Source organism: Molothrus aeneus, chromosome 14 (genome assembly GCF_037042795.1).
Source record: "Molothrus aeneus isolate 106 chromosome 14, BPBGC_Maene_1.0, whole genome shotgun sequence".
NCBI classification, from domain to species: domain Eukaryota; kingdom Metazoa; phylum Chordata; class Aves; order Passeriformes; family Icteridae; genus Molothrus; species Molothrus aeneus.
Window position 1 is genome coordinate 8,210,184 of NC_089659.1, and position 18,099 is coordinate 8,228,282.

The 18,099-nt window shown below is 41.1% G+C and overlaps 1 protein-coding gene across 1 annotated transcript in view; it reads right to left on the bottom strand.

Annotated features, from left to right (window-relative positions):
* Window positions 1–16,988, bottom strand: part of TMEM164 (transmembrane protein 164) — a 34,536-nt gene extending 17,548 nt beyond the window's left edge. The window contains exons 1-4 of the mRNA XM_066559603.1: window positions 16,895–16,988; window positions 16,204–16,764; window positions 4,856–4,905; window positions 3,221–3,287 (exon numbers count right to left, since the gene is read on the bottom strand). Of these exons, the coding sequence (XP_066415700.1) occupies window positions 3,221–3,287; window positions 4,856–4,905; window positions 16,204–16,569 (483 nt within the window). The 5' untranslated portion in view covers window positions 16,570–16,764; window positions 16,895–16,988. The remainder of the gene's footprint in view (window positions 1–3,220; window positions 3,288–4,855; window positions 4,906–16,203; window positions 16,765–16,894) is intronic.
* Between the last annotated feature and the right edge of the window lie 1,111 nt (window positions 16,989–18,099).

Here is an 18,099-nt window from a genome sequence, read left to right on the forward strand (position 1 = left end):
CATCATTCTCCACAAAGACTGCAGAGTGTGCCTGAAAAGGAATAGAAGGGACTCAACTCTCAGATTCTGGTCCTTCCTGTAGGACACCTAGAACAGCCTAATAAACAAAGTGTACTGTACCAGCCACCTTCTTAGACATTATCAGTAAATGACACACTCATCCCATTTTAATGCACACAGCATGTGCACGTGACCAAATATACACAAACCTTGGCTTTATCACCCACCAGCCACCATCTCTGAACAGCCTCCCACTGCTGCTGTTGTTTTCCCTGTGCCAGTTAGATTAGGCCAGTTTAGAGATGAGAATGTGCTACCAAACCTATTCCATTCTGCTGTGCAGGCACAGCCATTACAGACCAACTATTGAGTGCAGTGAATTATTTCTCTAACAATCAGCAACAATACAGCAGCCAGTGATTGGAGCATACAAGGAATGCACTCAAAGTCCTGCTCAGAGTATGATTCTACTCCTAACACAGGTTTAGAATGTGGATCTCTCAGGCCAAATAGTTCTAATAATAGAATACAGCAGCTTCTGGAAACATTAAAACTGCACCATCTCAGCCATGTGAGCTGATACCCATGTATCCAACACTTTTGGGACATGTCCTGTTTTTTACTTTATCTATATGAACATTTTCAGGACATCAACTTGCAAAAAATCCCCACTTTTAAACCAATGGAAAGATTTTTCTTTTAAATTTGATTAATGCAACATGAAAGCTCCAGCAAACCCAGTTACTTTCCAAACAGTTGGAGTCTTTGTGACAGTTAAATGAATTTACATGCACAGCCAGGTTATCAGGACCTACACTGTGTGCCACAGAATATAAATACAGAGTAAAAAGAAATCTTTCTACTCCTGTATATCCTCTTATACCTTGCTGGATCCCTTTTGAGAGCTTAACAAGCCAATTCCCTCAGCATCTTCTTCTCCTTTGTCTCTGAAAGGGTAAGAAGAACTCACAAAAGCACTGACTGGACAAGAAACAGTTTTATCTTTTTATCCAATGTCTATCCCAAAGCACAGAGTTTAATTTCATCAGCACATGGCAAATAATGTAGCAAATAACTGCAATATTTGGGTGCCAAACAAATACAAGTGGGTGCATCTGTTGCTTAAGTCTGTTAACTGTTGGCACCTCAACCTCATGCCAAGGCAGGAAAATATTTTCTTGGAAAGAACAGAATAGACTGACCTCACCTTTCAGGCTACATTTTTTGAACACCATCCCAGGTGCCTGTTAGATTTTTAACTGCATTGTTTAGCAGAGTCTGACTGAAAGATTAAAATAACAGAAGGTAGAAACTTTCTACTGTAGTTTCAGTGAATATGTCAACTCTCCATTTTCACTGGCAATACACTACTATTTTAAAAGAATTTTGAAATTACTGAGGTTCTAAAAAAACAACAACAAAAATTAAGAGATACATCATTATAAGAAAATGGAAAACATGAAATTATGCCAGAAGCTCCCACTTCAGGATAACTTAACAATGAAGCATATTTACAAAAAGACATTTGCATTTCATTAAGTAATGTAATTGCTAGCAAAAACACATGACCCTAACAGACTCTGCCACAAAATGTAAGAGGTGTTCTGGAAATTACTTTGAACAAATTAACACTTAGAACCCAAATCCTCATACTGGCTAAAACATCCATCATCTGCTATAGCAATGATTGTCTCTCATTCTGAATGACTGAATCAAAAGTTTTTCACTTAGGTATTAAAAAACCAGAGCAGCCAGCTTAGAAAAAAAATTGAGGTTTTTTATTTTTTAATTCCTACTAGGTTTTAGGAGACTTTTCCTGTTTTGGGACAATGTTGGTGTTAAAACCACAGTGAGAGTTGTGGAACAGAATGTGTGTCTGCCATGAGAGAGTCTGGATCAAGGCAGTGCTGTACAACATCACCCACATATCCTGTGCCAGAAGAAACATGGAAAAGTGAAAAGCCTGGCAAGCAGCTCTTAGGCCAAAAATATCTTAAGTTGTAATTATTCCAAAAATATTTACTTTTGGACAGTATCTTTTGGCTACTCTGCTCCAAATTACAGGAACAATTTTATAAGTAGTCTGTATCTTTCTTGTTTAATCACCACTGCCCTAATGAGATCTGTGATAATGGCAGAGAAAATACAAGCTGATAATTTATTAAATACTTCAACATTTTTTCTTTCAAAGGTTACCCAGACCAATTTTGTCATGCCTAAGATTATATATACTTAAAAACTAGATGGCTTTAAATATAAAATAAGAGTTTTCCTTATCAGGAAAAGAACATTTGTTTTATTAATTTGTTGCCTCTTCAACGGTACCAAGTTTTAATAAAATGTATTTGCAAACCACACATAAGTTTATACTTCATCTTATTTAGACAGTCAAGACTTGCAAGTGGAGATCCACCAACAAAATCTGAAATGGAGTCTGAAGCCCACAACTATTTTGTTAATAATAATTCACCCTCTATTATGGATGTAGTTTGCTTAAATATAAAGTACTCATATCTGTCTTAAAACAGACATTAAAATAGCTGCAACAACAAATTTTTGCAGATAAATCTTATGAAAAAAATTAAAAGCATCTAGTCATATATACATATACACCCCCTCTACATATGTATGGAAAACAGCTCTTAAAATAATCCTCAAAACTACTTCATTCAACTCACACTCAAAATAGCTTTTTTTTTACCTTTAAATCTCAATGGGTTTAAGAATCTCACTAGGAACATCAGCAGGCTAATTTTTTTTTGTCCAGGAGACTGAAGGTTTACAGCAGATTGTGTGGGGAAAAAAAAAAAAATCTGCTGTGCCTAATCTTGGGGGAGAGGGAATGACAGCCAACAACAACATTTGGCATTTTCCAGGCCTGAGGAATCTTACATTTACAGAGTTTGAAATGTCTGAAACTGAATTTTGACCACAGGCCACAAGGCTAACCTGGGAAAGCCTCTTTCAAAGCCATCAAGTTTTCCCTCCATTAGTGGCTAGAATGGAGCTAACACTCAATACAGCAGTGCTGTCTGCTCATACCAAGTTATAAACATCCCAAAATCCAAGATTGCTATTTTGGCTCCACTGTAGTCACCAGGAGTCTACAGCCTGGTAAATTGAACTTTAAAAGGCCAAGCAAAGCAAATATCTGACATCTCTCCAAAGATAATCTTTTAGAAAGAAATAAAAAGGAGAAGGAAACCCACAGTACACTCACCAGGCGTGTATTAACAACAGGAAACAGCAATGCTAAGAGGGCCCCATTCAGCATATGCATCTGCAGCCTTAGAAAAGAGATGAGATATTATTTTCACACATGGAAATAAAATGGAATAAGAATATTCTCATGTCTTTTATGTAGTATCTCTTCAATAAAAGACATCAAGACACTTAAAATTATTTAGTCTTGAATTTTAATTAAGTCACTGTTAAATGCAATAAAACTGGACAAAACCCTATCTTTAAATACACACTTCAAGAATTTCCTAAAGTAGGACTGCTTTCTATAATGAGCTTTGGATTCCTAGAAAGCCTGGGCTGCCCATAATCCTGTTCATGATGCAAGCTGCTAAATAGTTGGAATTCTGCTGTTCATTTGTCTTCCAGAGCTTAATATAGCATCTCTGATAAAGGGTTTTACTCCTCTTTAATGCTGTGCATGCACAGCTTCAAAGAAGCTTTAAGAATTTGAAAGAAGTCCCTTAAATAAAATAATTACATTTATCAAAATGCAACAGCAAGTCCGAAGCAAAGCATAATGCAGGAAAGTAGCATTATACTCCATAATTTGTATAGCTTTCAGCCATCTTTTTTCTGAAGTACTGTTGGATCACAGGAACAGAAAATTGGTATCAGAACTGTTCAGTCTATATCACATCAGACACAAACCAAAGAATAAACTGTCTCCCACCACTGTCTTTCAAACTCTTAGGAATTTAAAAGTAACTTGAGGGAGGAAAAGGTACTACAATTTTAAAACAGATTTTCAAATGCAATTTAAATGTTGTCAGGGTGTTAGAAAATAGATATACCCATTCTGAAAAACAACAAATATTGTGGCCTCTGCTTTACAACTGGTCTTTAGCAAAGACTTCCTGGACAGCAGACATACTTTTCATACTCTCCAAGACAGAGATGCTAATACAGAGTCTTTGTTCAGCATAATCCCTGCAGAAATAAGGAACAGCAGGGAAAAGCTGCAGGAGGACTGTCTAAGGCATTCCCCCAGCACCATTTTTGCCTAGACTAAGACAAGGAAGAGCAGAGTTTAATGCCACAATGGCAGCTACAGCCAGTGCCAAGTACAGTGCCAGGAAATCCCTGACCCTCCCCTCAACACATGGGCTGCACCCTCAGCTGCAGCCTGGGCTCTGCTGCTGCAGAAGTTCATAACAATATGCAGGCTTTTAGAAAAGAATTCACAGATCTGAGAAATACCCAACCAAGCCAGAGAGAATTTGCTTTGCCTATTTAACTTTCTGTATCCACAATTCTGAAACCAGACCCAGACTGCCCGCACGGCTTCCAGCAAGGCCCAGTTACAATTTCTACTGAGGATGGTAAAAAGATTCAAGGCCCATGACACAAATTATAGTAGTTCATACATTAATCTGCATTAATCCACTGTTACTGAGCTAATTCCTGTTCATCAGCAAGGCCAATCCCACCAACACACGTGAAGCAAGGATAAGGAACCCAACACCCTAATTTAAGCCCTGACCCTTTTCAAAGTGTCATTTATCAATCCAGCCAATATGCCTTTCCAACTTGATATTTCCCTTAGTATTTTATAAATTAACTTCTAAAACACATTGTACAAGTGGACAGAAATACAATAAGGAAGAGGTAATACCTGAAGAGAATCATTGCAGTCCGACATGGGGGACAGGCAAGAAGAAAAATCTGAAACATTAGAAACAAATTTAAATTAATGGCAGTGACCTCTTTTAGACTCCATTTTCTAAATCTTTCCTACTAAGTTCTGTATGTCACAAATAATTTCTTGCCAGAAGACATGTTTTACAGCAGAGCTGGAAAAGATATAAAGTCTTTAACAAATCAAAAGGTTTCCCACTACCCACATATAAAAAGATTTAAACAGTATGAGCAGCACTGAGAGTTCAGCTTCTGCCAGTGCCTATGAAACCAGTCAAATTCTAACCAGTTATTATTGGCATTATAAAAGGTCTCTCATGAACCAGATTACTGAAACACCAATCTCATTCTACAGCAGCTGCCTCAATCATGGTGAGGTCCTTGCTGTGCTAAATATCAGCATTTACAACATCACCATTGTCCTTCCCTTCACCAGTGCCAAAACCTCAGACAGTAACTTCATATTAACAAGTCTTGCTCTAGATATGAGATTACTACATAAATATTCAGTAATAAAAATTCTTCTTTTTTTTTTTGCCCACTACTGCAAAGAAGAAACTCTGGTTTACTGTTCAGTATTTCAGCAAAATATGGATCTCAGTTTTTACTGCTGTTCCTAAAATAAACTCACAATACCTTATTTCACTGACAACCAACAAAACAAATTATCACTGAACTGAGTGAGAACATTTGGAGAGTATGTCTGCTTTGTGATGTCAGATTGGACAATTCACCAAATGTGTTTCTTTCAAGCGTTGCAGGGTTAGGAAGAGGCCTCCAATGGGTACTGAAATTAATCACTACCAGACCATGTACTTACAGCAATAGAGGTGTTCAAATCTGGATCATCCTACTGAGCCCTTTCACACACAAGGGGCTTCCTGTCATTACTATACAAATCAATGTACGCATTCCAAATATTCTATTTCCAGGTCAAGTTCCTAATAGACAGACAGCTGGTATGTTCCATTCAAGTTTCAACAACAGCTTAGAACACAACACACACTCAAATTGTTTTTCCCAAGTCATACAGCACTCTTAACAAAGGCAGAGTAAGAGAGGCAGCAATTGAATTTAATGGAATCTACCTCAAGACATTTTCTCAGTGAACACTGTTAAAATCCAATCAGTTTCTCTGAAGTCTTGCATTTAAAAAGCAAGCTATTCCAACTCACTAGGGCAGGTTAAGGAGGAAGAGAACATAACAGGTGCATGATTAGAATCACTAATGGATGTTTTCCTGTGCTAAGGGAAACAAAGAAGAAAAAAGTACATGTCAGAAAAATCTTATGAGAGCTCTGTATATCACCTTGCATGCAAGACCAATACAGCTTGTGGGAAAAGTGTCTGACTCTTATTATGCTTCATTATTCCATTGTTGCATATTTTGGAATAAACTTTGTTTACTAACTAAAGTTCCTTGAATTGTGGACTATATTTTCCCTTCTTTGGAGACCATAAATATCTTGTACAGCTCTTCTGTGATAAGTATTTTCTCACATGTGACCTGCATGCAGAGTCAAACTTCTTAAACTCTTCATGTTGTATGTTAGCAAAAAGAGATATGATATCCAGAGACTCACCAGTTCATCTGGAGTTTTAAATTTGATTATTTTATCGTTTCCTTAAATTCAGAAATATGACAGGAGATATATGTTACTGTTGTAGCATGGTTAACACTTCCATGAAACAAATTCTGCTCTTCCAAGGGAGAATTCAATTTCTTTTTATCTTATCTCCTACATCTTAAAAAAACAAAAAAACACCAAAAAAACACAACACCCACCAAACAATCCCCCCCCAACCCTATAAATTGATCTTTTTCTCTGTATGCACAAAATAAACAAGCTATAAATATGTCTCAATGACATTAGACCCTGCAGAGTACTCCAACTACTACATGGTAGAGCAGAAGCTACAATCTGAGTCTGAGTACTGCCTGAGTCCTAGCACTGAGCACTAAAACAGCTCACATTTAAAAAAGATGGCAGTGTTACAAGGACTGAGATGGACATACCAATTTAAATCACTTCCATGGAGACAGGCAAAGAAGAGAACACGATTCACAGCTGATTATTTTTATTTCAACTCTACTGAAAGAAACAGTTTCAGACCCTGATGAGGGGAAAATCAAATATTTAACTCTTTTAAGCATGCAAATCCCTCTTTTAAAGGGATCTTGAAGAAAATAAGCTTGACTTCCATTTTTCATGACAGCAGAGAAATGATAACCAGAATTTTTATGCTAAAAGTTTTTAGGATCATGGAAGAGATTTTCAAATGCTTCAGCTTTAGCAGCTTAATATCAACACTTTCTCTCCACATATGTAGATACTTGCCAGGATAAACAAATCTCAACTTCTTAAAGGAAAATGTTACAGGACACACTTGCATGTGATTTTTCAAACGTGTACCAAAAGTGTCATTACTCAGCTCAGAGTATCAGCAGTCTTAAATACACAGTTCACAGCAGACAAGCTCATAAGCTCCAACACAAGTGTTCCCACACTGATCCCATAATCCTACTACTTTGCAGTGTCATATTGGAAATCCAATCCTTTGCCTTGCAGAAGAGAACAGTTCTGTTCCACAACCCAAAGAATGCTGAGTTAAACCAGCAGCAGGGCTGTGCACAGCTCCCAGCCTCTGTTCTCCTGCAGAACTCCTGAGTTTTGAGGCACTGGGGCTCAGAGTCCCCAGCCCAGCTGGCACTGCAGAGCTCCAGCAGACACAGGCAGTGTGTATGGTAAAGCACAACAAAGTTCTCCTTGCCCGAGGCAGGGTAACTCAACTTTCAATTTAGAAGAAACACTAGGAAACAATTCAGTGTCCCCCCTTCTTCTGTCACCTGTTATATTTTCACCTTACAAATGAAAGAACAACAAAAGAATTAGCCCAAAATAGACAAAATTAGCTATTTTGGATGGGAAAAATTAACTACAAAATATACATTGTCTGATAGGCTGGATTATGAGCATAGTTCTGACCACTGCCTTTCCCTTCCCACGCTCAAAAAAAAAAGTTACAAAACATCTTCTACACAGAGATTAATATCTGTAAAAGACTGAGGCTAATGGGTGCAAGAGAAGGAGGAAGTACAAAATCATGTGTGGCACTCAGGAAATGCAAAGATAAGAGGTCCTAGATGGGGCCAATACTGAGAGACAGGATGGCTGAAGAAGCAGAAGCACAGGACCAGAAGATTCTACAACTGTTCTCAGGCAGTAAATTGCAGAGAATCTCCTAACTCTGGTCAATCCACAGTTCAGTTCAACCTTGAGGACCCAGATGAAAATGAAAATTCAGAAATTCTGTCACTATACTTTGCAATACCATAATTACAATTGTCCATCCCCTTGGGAAATGTTTCTAGCATGAAGAACTGCATGGCCAGCCCTGCCTTGCAGTCCAGAGACAAAGGTCACACCACCACACACGATGGATCAGCAGGGCTGGAGATCTGGGGACTCCAGTGTCCAGCACAGCACCAATCAACTATTCCTTCCTTGAGACAGGAGCTTAGGGACACTGAACTCATGGCTGGTCTGAACTAGTGCAGGACTGGGCTGCAAATCATTTCTGGCATGTCAAGCATTATATGTGCTGCAATAATCTCATTAATTTGGAGATATTAGTGGGCTTGATTCTTTTTTTTTTTTCTAGATTAATATAGAAATAGTTTTATTCAAGAAACTTATTTTACAGTTTGCATATCTGGGCTTCAGCAATAGGTAAGTGCACCAGTTTAAAGAAGTGGGAAAAAGTGTACAAACCATCAAACATAGCTGGTTTCCTATTTTACATTTAACTGTACTGCTAGATTGAAAAATAATAAACAAAAAAATAAAAATAACATCTATGGTTTGACAAGCTCAGACTGCTAAATCTGGAAAAAAAAGGAAAAGATACCAAAAGATGTTGCATTCTAATTGCTAAATAGGAGCACATTGAATGTATTTAATATTTTAGCATAAAAACCACTGCTGCCTCAGTGCAGCTGTCAGACAGGTTCAGGGATTAATGTGTCCTATGTTAATCTAGTGCTAAGGATACTCATGATTCAAAGCAAGACTGCTGACAGAGCATTAAGAAATACTACAATAAAAGTAGTTTGTGTGTTACATAAAGCAGACTGTGGAACACAACGAGCTGCCTGTCCCAGGTTCCATCCCCAGCTTCCCAGTTCTACCCAGGGATGGAAGATGTGTAGCAAGCTGAACAGCTTCCACCCTCTACAATCTAATATATTGTACATGACCCATGTCCATTGGGACATTCTAGGTTAGTGCCTTAGTTTAATCAGCAAACCCATATTCACCTTCTTCCCTTTTAGAGGCTCAGGTGAAAGATTTCTAGACTTCTTATAGTCATGATTAATTATTAACACATGACTCAGGTCCTTCTATGAGTGCATTAGTGTGGTGGTTTGACAGGAAATATGTTTTCTGGGATGCTGTGGTCAGGCCAATGGGTGCTCAGATTTATAAGGTGTCCAGTGTGGTTACTGCTGCTGTTTTCATTCACCACTCCACTGAAATCCTACTAGATGTAAGATTTCTTTTTTGCCTGTTTCAGGCAGCTACTCCTGAAACATCAGTTTAAGTTACCAACAAACAACCTACATGGTGTGTGAAACTGTCAAATAGGATAAACAATCCAGCCTAAAAATATATTGCAGCCAAAAGCAATACATCATAACCCTGGATAGTACACTGAAAGCTCTGTTCTGGAAAAAAAATCTAAACAAAAGAAGAAAAAAGAAACAAAAAGAGGCCTTTATCTCCCCAATATCTTGTTCAAACTACACATGTCACACTTTGAATGATATTTGCTTTAAATCTGTGATGATCTCATCAAAACAAACCAATATCTGGTTACCTAATCATTCATCCAGTGGCCTTTAGATGATAACACTCAGTGTAAATATTTGGGGTCAGAGAAAGCTAAGCTTTTTCATCCCCGGTTTCCGATCATGCAGTTCCTACTCCTGCTCAGAGAGCAAGATACCTGTTGTCAACTCCCCACTTTTTATGTTCTTTTCTCCTAAGAATATTCAGAACAAAGGAAAGAATTATCTAAGAATGCATTACAGCCTGAAGCACATCAGTATTTCCAAATTCTAGCAACTTCAAAACCAAGGCTTAACTAAGAGCTTTAGACTCCAATTCCTGAGCTAGAACACTGACCAGCACCATGACATGTTCCTGTGCACCTGGACTAAAGCTTAGGATAAAGCATCACTGGCCAAATCTTGTTTAAATTAAAAAGGTTGGTCCATAATCACTTCAAACAAAGAAAACTGAATCACAGCCTTAGGACACATTTGCTATCCTCTTAGTACTAAACAAAAAATTTCTGACTAAGAAACCCTGCCTTGCCTCATACGAATGTTTCCCCATTTCTCTGCTATAGGCTGGGATTCACTAAAAGTAAACACAATGGTGAAACAAAGTATAAACAGTGTTAAAACTATCACAGAAAAGCTTTTCCTATATCTAATTATTATAATAATTGCAGTATCAGTAAAAGCCTCTAAACTCCAGTTGATTGTGTTTTCTAAACACAATAAAATCATTGCTTAAAAATAAGATAAATAAAAGAAATCAGGACAAAAGTAACAATTAATAAAAAACCTGCCAGCTCTGGGAACCAGGGGCAGATTAAGCTATCCAAGCATGTCCTGGTGCTCTGAAGGCCAGACCAATGGTTCTGGAACACTGCAGACTGGGGATACAGGAGCTGACGGATTCTCCCTGAGCTGTCACTCCCTGTCTGTGTCCCTGAGGTTGCTCTCATCTTCCTGGAAGGAAAATGCACTCCTTTGCAAGAAATGAGCTTTGCCACCAAGAAACACTGGTGCTGTTAGTGCTCTAATTCTTCTTCATCTGCCCTTTTTCACCACACACCAGCATGAATTTCCTCTCTAGCCATCCCCTGTAAGGAAGCTGTAAAAAGCAAGACTTATGTTCAAAAGAAAGTCTGTGTTCATAGACTTGCACTTTGAAAAATGCATATTTTCATAAGAAATTGTGTCCCTTTAATTCAAGGTTTTGAAGAGCCAGAATATAAAAAAATATACAACTGAACTGATTCTTCCAAACATTACAAAGGATATAGGAATGTATACAAATTAAAAGGAAAAAAAAAGGAGTAAGTAATTACGTAGATATATTCCATAACGATACATATTCCAAAATGATGCAGAATTCAGTCAAGCTATGTTTATTATGTAATTTCTGAAAACAGCCATTGTTTCAAAAAACAGTAACCTCTTTTGCAGAGGACAGAAAGGATCCAGGTCTCTAAAGAAGCCAGAACTGGAAATAATGAACACATAATTTAGTATTCACTGAGCTGCAGATGCACTTAGCACTCACTTTATTTATGCAAACATCAGACCAAAATCACCAGGTGAAACCTATCCTTCTTTCCACCTATTGCTTCCCTGTTACATTTACTTTTCTTGGCCTAAAAAAATCACCAAAGTAATAACCCAGCAAAACAGATGTTTCCCACAAACACACTTTTCTTTATTCCAAACAAATGTCAGTCCTTAACTGGCTGAAGTGGAATAATTCAGTGAAGAACTGGAAGAGAATTACAATAACTGACCAGCTGAAATTTACCACTGAGAAATTATTTTTGCAAAACTGTTTCTAGAATAAAATATAATTACAAAATTTATTTTAAGAGTGGTATTAAAGAACCATTCTGGAAGACGGCCTAGACATACTAAAGTCAATTTCAAAATCCACAGCAGTTTACAAGAACAAGTGGCTGTACCTATCATTTTAGAATTAGACTACAGTCATGTTTCTGCCACTTCCTTAAGGTTTCAATAAAATTATACACATGCTGTTTTAATTTCTACAGACTGGTCAGTCATAACCTGCAGTGTTTAATACTGAAGATCCTTTTAAAAAGAAAAAGATTATAATAATCACATAATCATTAATGTTGGAAAGGACCTTTTAAGCTTACTTCACCCTACCAGTGTTACCTACAACCTCTGCTTTAGATGGCTTTTTCCTTACTTTTTTCTTTTTTTGCTTACAAGTTTCTCTTTTGCAATATAGACTAAGTTTAGCCCTGGCTCCTGCGTACACCTAATTTTAATTGGCTGTTAACTCCAGCTGGGTGTCTTCAGGACATCAAGAGACACCTGTGTTTACTCATTTGCATTAAGTTACCTTGATTGTGAATAGCAGGTTGCAAATTCTGTGTGTCAAATTACAAACTGGGAGTACAGGAACAAATGATGTAGAACAAGTTCTTGATATGAATTCTAACTGCTCCTTCACTAAATGTGAAACGAAGAACTGCTACACGAACACAAGGGTTTGGCTGAAAAGTAACATCTTAGGTTACAATGTCAGATGTAACCAAAAGTATGAATTCTATTCCCAGCTGTTAAAACCAGGTGGGGCAGGGTTCTTCATCTCCTTCACTACTCATCCTCTCTCCAGGGGGACATTTATTAATGGGCATTGGGTCTCACTGAATGACTGATACAGTTACATCATCCCAGTGTGAGACGCTCCACCTGGGGGAGGAGCCAAGCATTCCTACCTGGATATAACGTGGGATTTGGAACACCAGAGCAGCCTTTTCCCACTGGATTCCCTCAGGAAGACCAGACCCATCTACACCACCACTGGACCTTCAGAGGAAAACCACACCCTTCTACAGCATCACTACTTCAACAGAACCACAGCTGTCACTGCAGGAGCACTGTAGCCACCTTAATTGCACTGCTACCAAGACCCTGACCCACAGGGTGTAGGCTGTATCCTGACTCTGTCACTGTTTTTGTACTATTGCATTTATTTTAATCTTCCTATTAAATTGTAGCTCTGACTTGGTATCTGTCACTGGTTTACTTTCAAACTAGTACAAGTAAAAAAAAAATATAGTTTAAAGAATACAGTACAGATAAAGAAAATTGGTTAGAAATCATTTGGTTTGACATTGCAAAGAGTGAAATTTTCCTTTCACTTCACTAAAGCAATGCTCATAGACAGGGACACAACACTTGTGTGCATACTTCTCAACAAGCACAAGACCTGGCTGCTGCTCAAGGTCTCCTTCACAAAGCTTGTAAAGAAATCAATAGTGCTGTATTTGGCTCTCGAGGAAATCTTCTCTCTCACACTGCTCAACAGAAACTATAAACATTTCCTTCACACAGCCAATTTCAATACCACAATGATGTCCCCTAAAATATTAGAAAGGAATAATGTCTTGAAAATATAACACCTGGCTCCTTAAACATGTGCTGATTTTTGTTTCCTGCTATAGAAAGGCAAAGGTTTTGAACAGCCTGGGGATTTAATGTTTCCCTTTTATGTCAGGTCTGCAGCAGCACTGGTCCAATCATATTGCCAGTCCTAAAAGGAGAGTGGTTTGTGGCTTGCTTTTGTTTTCTAACAGAGGTATTCAAATAATTTTCACTAAGACCATTTCTTTTGTAAAGAAAAAGTTCACTATGAATTCCTTCACAGACTTCTCTCCTTGCTGCATCACACACTAACTAAACACCATGCTGCACAAACAATCCCCATCCCCACCCCACAGCTGGCAGAGAAACCACACCAGTTTCCATTCACCTGTGTTACAAAATAGATATCATTTTTTAAGACTTAAAGGATTTCTCTCTCAATGATGCTGCATGAGTGACATTGGTGAAGAAAAACCCTTCTTCCTCCAAAAGCTAAGCAAGAAGCCAAAACCCAGAACAGGAAATGAGTGCCACAGCTTCTAGTAATTCAAGCAGATGACGAGGTGGCAACAAATTCTGGGAAGCTGGTTAGCCATGAGACCTGTTGAGGCAGTTAAATACATTCACTTGATCAACACTTCATCCTTGCAATGACACATCTAAAGTAGTTCTTTCCACTTATGAAAAGACTTGAACACAGGTTGGCATGATAGGCAAAAATCAGACACCTGGTCAGAACAGACTCATTCCTAAAACTCAGTAGCCATTGTATTACACAATTTTATCTGCCCAAATGCACACACACCTAACTTCCATTTTACTTTGATCTCATTTCAGTCTTAGGTCTTTTAAGAGCAAGAATTTTGCTTTTATCCAGGGAAAATCTGAAGCATAATTTTGAGTTTCAAATATTGTTGGCTCAGAGCCCAGAGTATTTGTTGCTGAGGTGAAACAGTCTCAGCTGAAGAAAATGAAAACAGAAATAGAGTGAAAGAAGAGACTTTTATCAACAGCTACTGTTGGCTTCCCTTTGAAGTGATCTTGATTGTTGTAGCACATTTCATCTCTTCACCTTCTACTTTGTTCATGCTATTATTTAGACACAACAGGATTATGTACACACTACTGCAAGAAGAGAAGTGAAGGGCAAATATATTTTCATATATTTCATCTTACAAATCTGTTGCCCTCAGCAAATTCGGGCCAGGAAAACAATGTTTTCCAACCATGTATTACTTGTCTGCTGGTGAAGGTCATCGACAATCTTCGGCTCTAACTCTCTTGGTCTGCTGAAAGCCATTGGTTTTGCCATTATTTTCTTTCTCTACATTAAGCCTAAGCCTATTTCTAATGCAACTTTTTGAGGATGAAAGGGCATGACTTCCACATTTTGCCAATATGCTCACCTTCTCAATTTCAAAATGCTGGAACACCATTTCTAGTGAGTAATTAGCTAGGATTATTTTTAAAACTTCACAATTAGTCAAAAAGAGATTCAGAAATGGCAATGCCTGACTACAGAGCTTAACTCTCAATAGACTCCATCTCCCTTTCAGGAGGCACCATTGAAAGAGGTGAACAAAACTGGCTGTCCCAGGTCTGTGGAAGCATTCAGCTGAATACTTAGTGTTAACATCATAACATAAAGACAACTAAACTCTCACCAGATCCTACTGTTAATATATCCTCACCTCTTTTCCAGAGAATTAATATGAAAATTTTCCAGTTATCATTGAGTACTGCCTAGAAAGGAAATGTGGCCATATTAATTTATTTTAATTATTTCTACATAGTCCTTGCATACCTTCACCCCAATACTGACTGACTGATTTCACAACAATCCTTTATCACTTCACGGGAAGGAAGTGTCCTATGCTGTAAATTACTGAGCAAACACTGCATCACAGCCTAGGAATTTACATAACCTACTACTTTTTTCTGGAGCTGTAAATGAATTGCTGTAAAGGTCTTGAATATTGCTGTATCAGCTTGTCCCCCTGCCCTTGAAATAAAACCTATCTCTCAAACCGCTGGAACAACCAGAAAAGATATTTCCCTGCCTTTTAGGTATTGCTCTCCAGCTGTGAATCCAATGACTGGCTAGATCTGATTCTACCCAAATCACCTCACATACTGCAATAGGAGACCCAGAATAGCATTGATCTGATTTTCATCTGTTATTGATCTTAGACAGACACTGCTATCATGGCAACTTTCATAAAAGCCTTTTTGACATTCTTCGCTTAATTCTTGACCTTGAATTTTTTAAGCTATTCAGTGCTGAGGGTATAAAATTAGCAAAATAATAATATTTTTGACATCTCCAACACTCCGTAACAAGCTCAGCAAAACTGATAGTTAAGTACATGCACAGAAATATTAACAAACACAGCTTATAAGCTTTAGATAGCCCAGTTCAGTAACAGTTTGTCTATGTATCCATTATTTTGAAATCTACACAAACTGCACATTATTACACATCAACAACCATGCCCCAAGTCATAAAAGCAAATGGATTATCCACACATGTTAGGCCACATCAGCTTGTTCACCCCACATATGAGAAACAGGTAACACCTGTTTCTTTACTATTCAGCCTCTAAAATTACAAAGGTAAACCAACAGTATCTGCACAATGAGTAATTTGTTTCTCCAACACCTTCACAAAATAGAATCACACCCCTAGAAGGCACTTGCTTGAAAAAGCTGCACGTAAATTACATAGCTGGTTTTGCATTTAATCTTGTTTTGATTAGATTTGGTGCAAATTTTAGCACTGCTGTCAGTGCGAACAGCACCTTCTATTCTTGAAGTAAGGATCAGGTGAAGGCAAGTGATGAGAAAGCCTTAATCATCTACACTTTCAACCAGAGATCTGGACATTAGTTATAGCTACAATTTCACCTTTTAATCTGACTTGGGTTTTTTTCATAGATTTTGATTCAACTGACCCAAAACCTATGTTTTAAAATATTTATACCATTCTTGGCATTTGTATTTTTGCTTGGCACTTTTGGTGCACAAACCAGCTATGGGGGGGGGGGGAAAATACTGTTTTGCAAGTACATCACAAATCAAACTTGCAGGTGACCCTGTACAAGCCTTACCTGCATCATGGTGACCACGTGGCAGGGATTCAGGAGGTAAATGACAGTCCTGGTGGCGAACTTGAACCCCACTTCCAGCCCAAAGATGAGGCAGAGCAGCACCAGCAGCACGTTCTTGCCCAGGCTCTCCTGCTTAGTCTGGGGCTGCTGCAGCAGAGTCTCCAGCTCCTGGACGTGCTGCTGCCTCAGCTTCCACAGGGACACGAGGATCTCCACGGTGCCCACACTGAGGAAGACCAAACTCTCCAGCAGGCGCTGCTGGCCGGAGAGAAAGGCGGCGCATTCCGGCCCTCCATTGCCGGCAAAGCTGGGGTCCACCCCGCCATACAGCCAGTCCAGGAGGTTGTGGAGGCTGTAGCGAGACATGGCGGGGACCTCTTCTCCAGGAACAGGTAGGAGCAAGACGGAATCAAAGCCAAAACACTGCCGGGCTGACGAAGCACGAAACGCTGCCGCTACAGCCCTTCCTTGCGAGGCTCCGTGAGAAGCGGGCAGCTCCGCTCGGGGCACGGGCACTTCTTCCCTTCCCTTCCGCTGCCCGGAGAGTCCGCACGCAGCAGCCTGAGGGGAGCAGAGGCCGCAGCTGCACGGAGCCTGCCAGCTCCAGACCCGCACCCCGGGACCCTCCTGTCCCCGCCCGGCTCTGCCGCCCACCGCTCGCCCTTTCCTCCCGGATCTGAGCTGCCCTTACCCGCGGCCAGCGCCGTCTCCAGCCCCCTCAGCCCGCCCCGCTGTCCCCACGCTGCCCCCGCATCCGCGGGCGCGGTACCTCCGCGGGCGGGCGGGTGTCAGGGAGCGGCAGGCCTGGCGCCCCCGGCCATGGCGCCGGCCCCGGCGAGGGACGGGAAGGAGGAAGCACCGCTGCGCTCGGCGGCAGCGCCGGCACGGCCGAGACTCCGGGCCCGAGCGGGCGGGCCGCTCCCCGCGGCTGGCCCGGCCCTTGCCCGGCGCCGCAGCATCACCCCACCGACGTGCCTGACTCACGCCGAAAAATGGACGAGTCCCCCGAATTGGCTGCGCCCGGCCGCCCGCTCCTCCCTCCTGCACGGCTGCGCCCGCCTCCCTCCGCTCCCCACCGCCTCCCTTCGCCGCCGCTCCCTCGGCGGGTGCGCGCTCCCCGTGCCCGGCTCCCTCCCGCCTGTTGCCGCTGATTTCGCCCGGCCGCCCCCCTTCTTCCTCCTCCTCCTCCTCCTCCTCCTCCTCCCGCGGTTCGCCCCCTCAGTGCCACCGGCCGAGAAGGCGGCAAAGACCGGGCACAGCTCTGCACGCCCGTCAGCGCTGTCCTGTTCGCCGACCCGATCGGCAGCGACCTTAACTCGAGAAACGAGTTTTTCAAGTGCCATTGCAGCAGATATAGGTAGGTCGGCCGAGGAGGGACAAACCCGAGCGGGGCTCCAGCTCAGCTCCAGTGTGACATGGGCAGGTGCCCCCAGCCAGGTGTGCCCCGTGTCACACACAGTGCCCACAGCCAGGTGTGCCCCGTGTCGCACACAGGTGCCTCCAGCCAGGTGTGCCCAGTGTCACACACAGGTGCCTGCAGCCAGGTGTGCCCAGAGTCACACACAGGTGCCCGCAGCCAGGTGTGCCCAGTGTCACACACAGGTGCCCCCAGCCAGGAGTGCCCCATGTCACACACAGTGCCCACAGCCAGGTGTGCCCAGTGTCACACACAGTGCCCACAGCCAGGTGTGCCCAGTGTCACACACAGGTGCCTGCAGCCAGGTGTGCCCCTTGTCACACACAGGTGCCCGCAGCCAGGTGTGCCCCATGTCACACACAGGTGCCCGCAGCCAGGTGTGCCCAGTGTCACACACAGTGCCCTCAGCCAGGTGTGCCCCATGTCACACACAGGTGCCCGCAGCCAGGTGTGCCCAGTGTCACACACAGTGCCCGCAG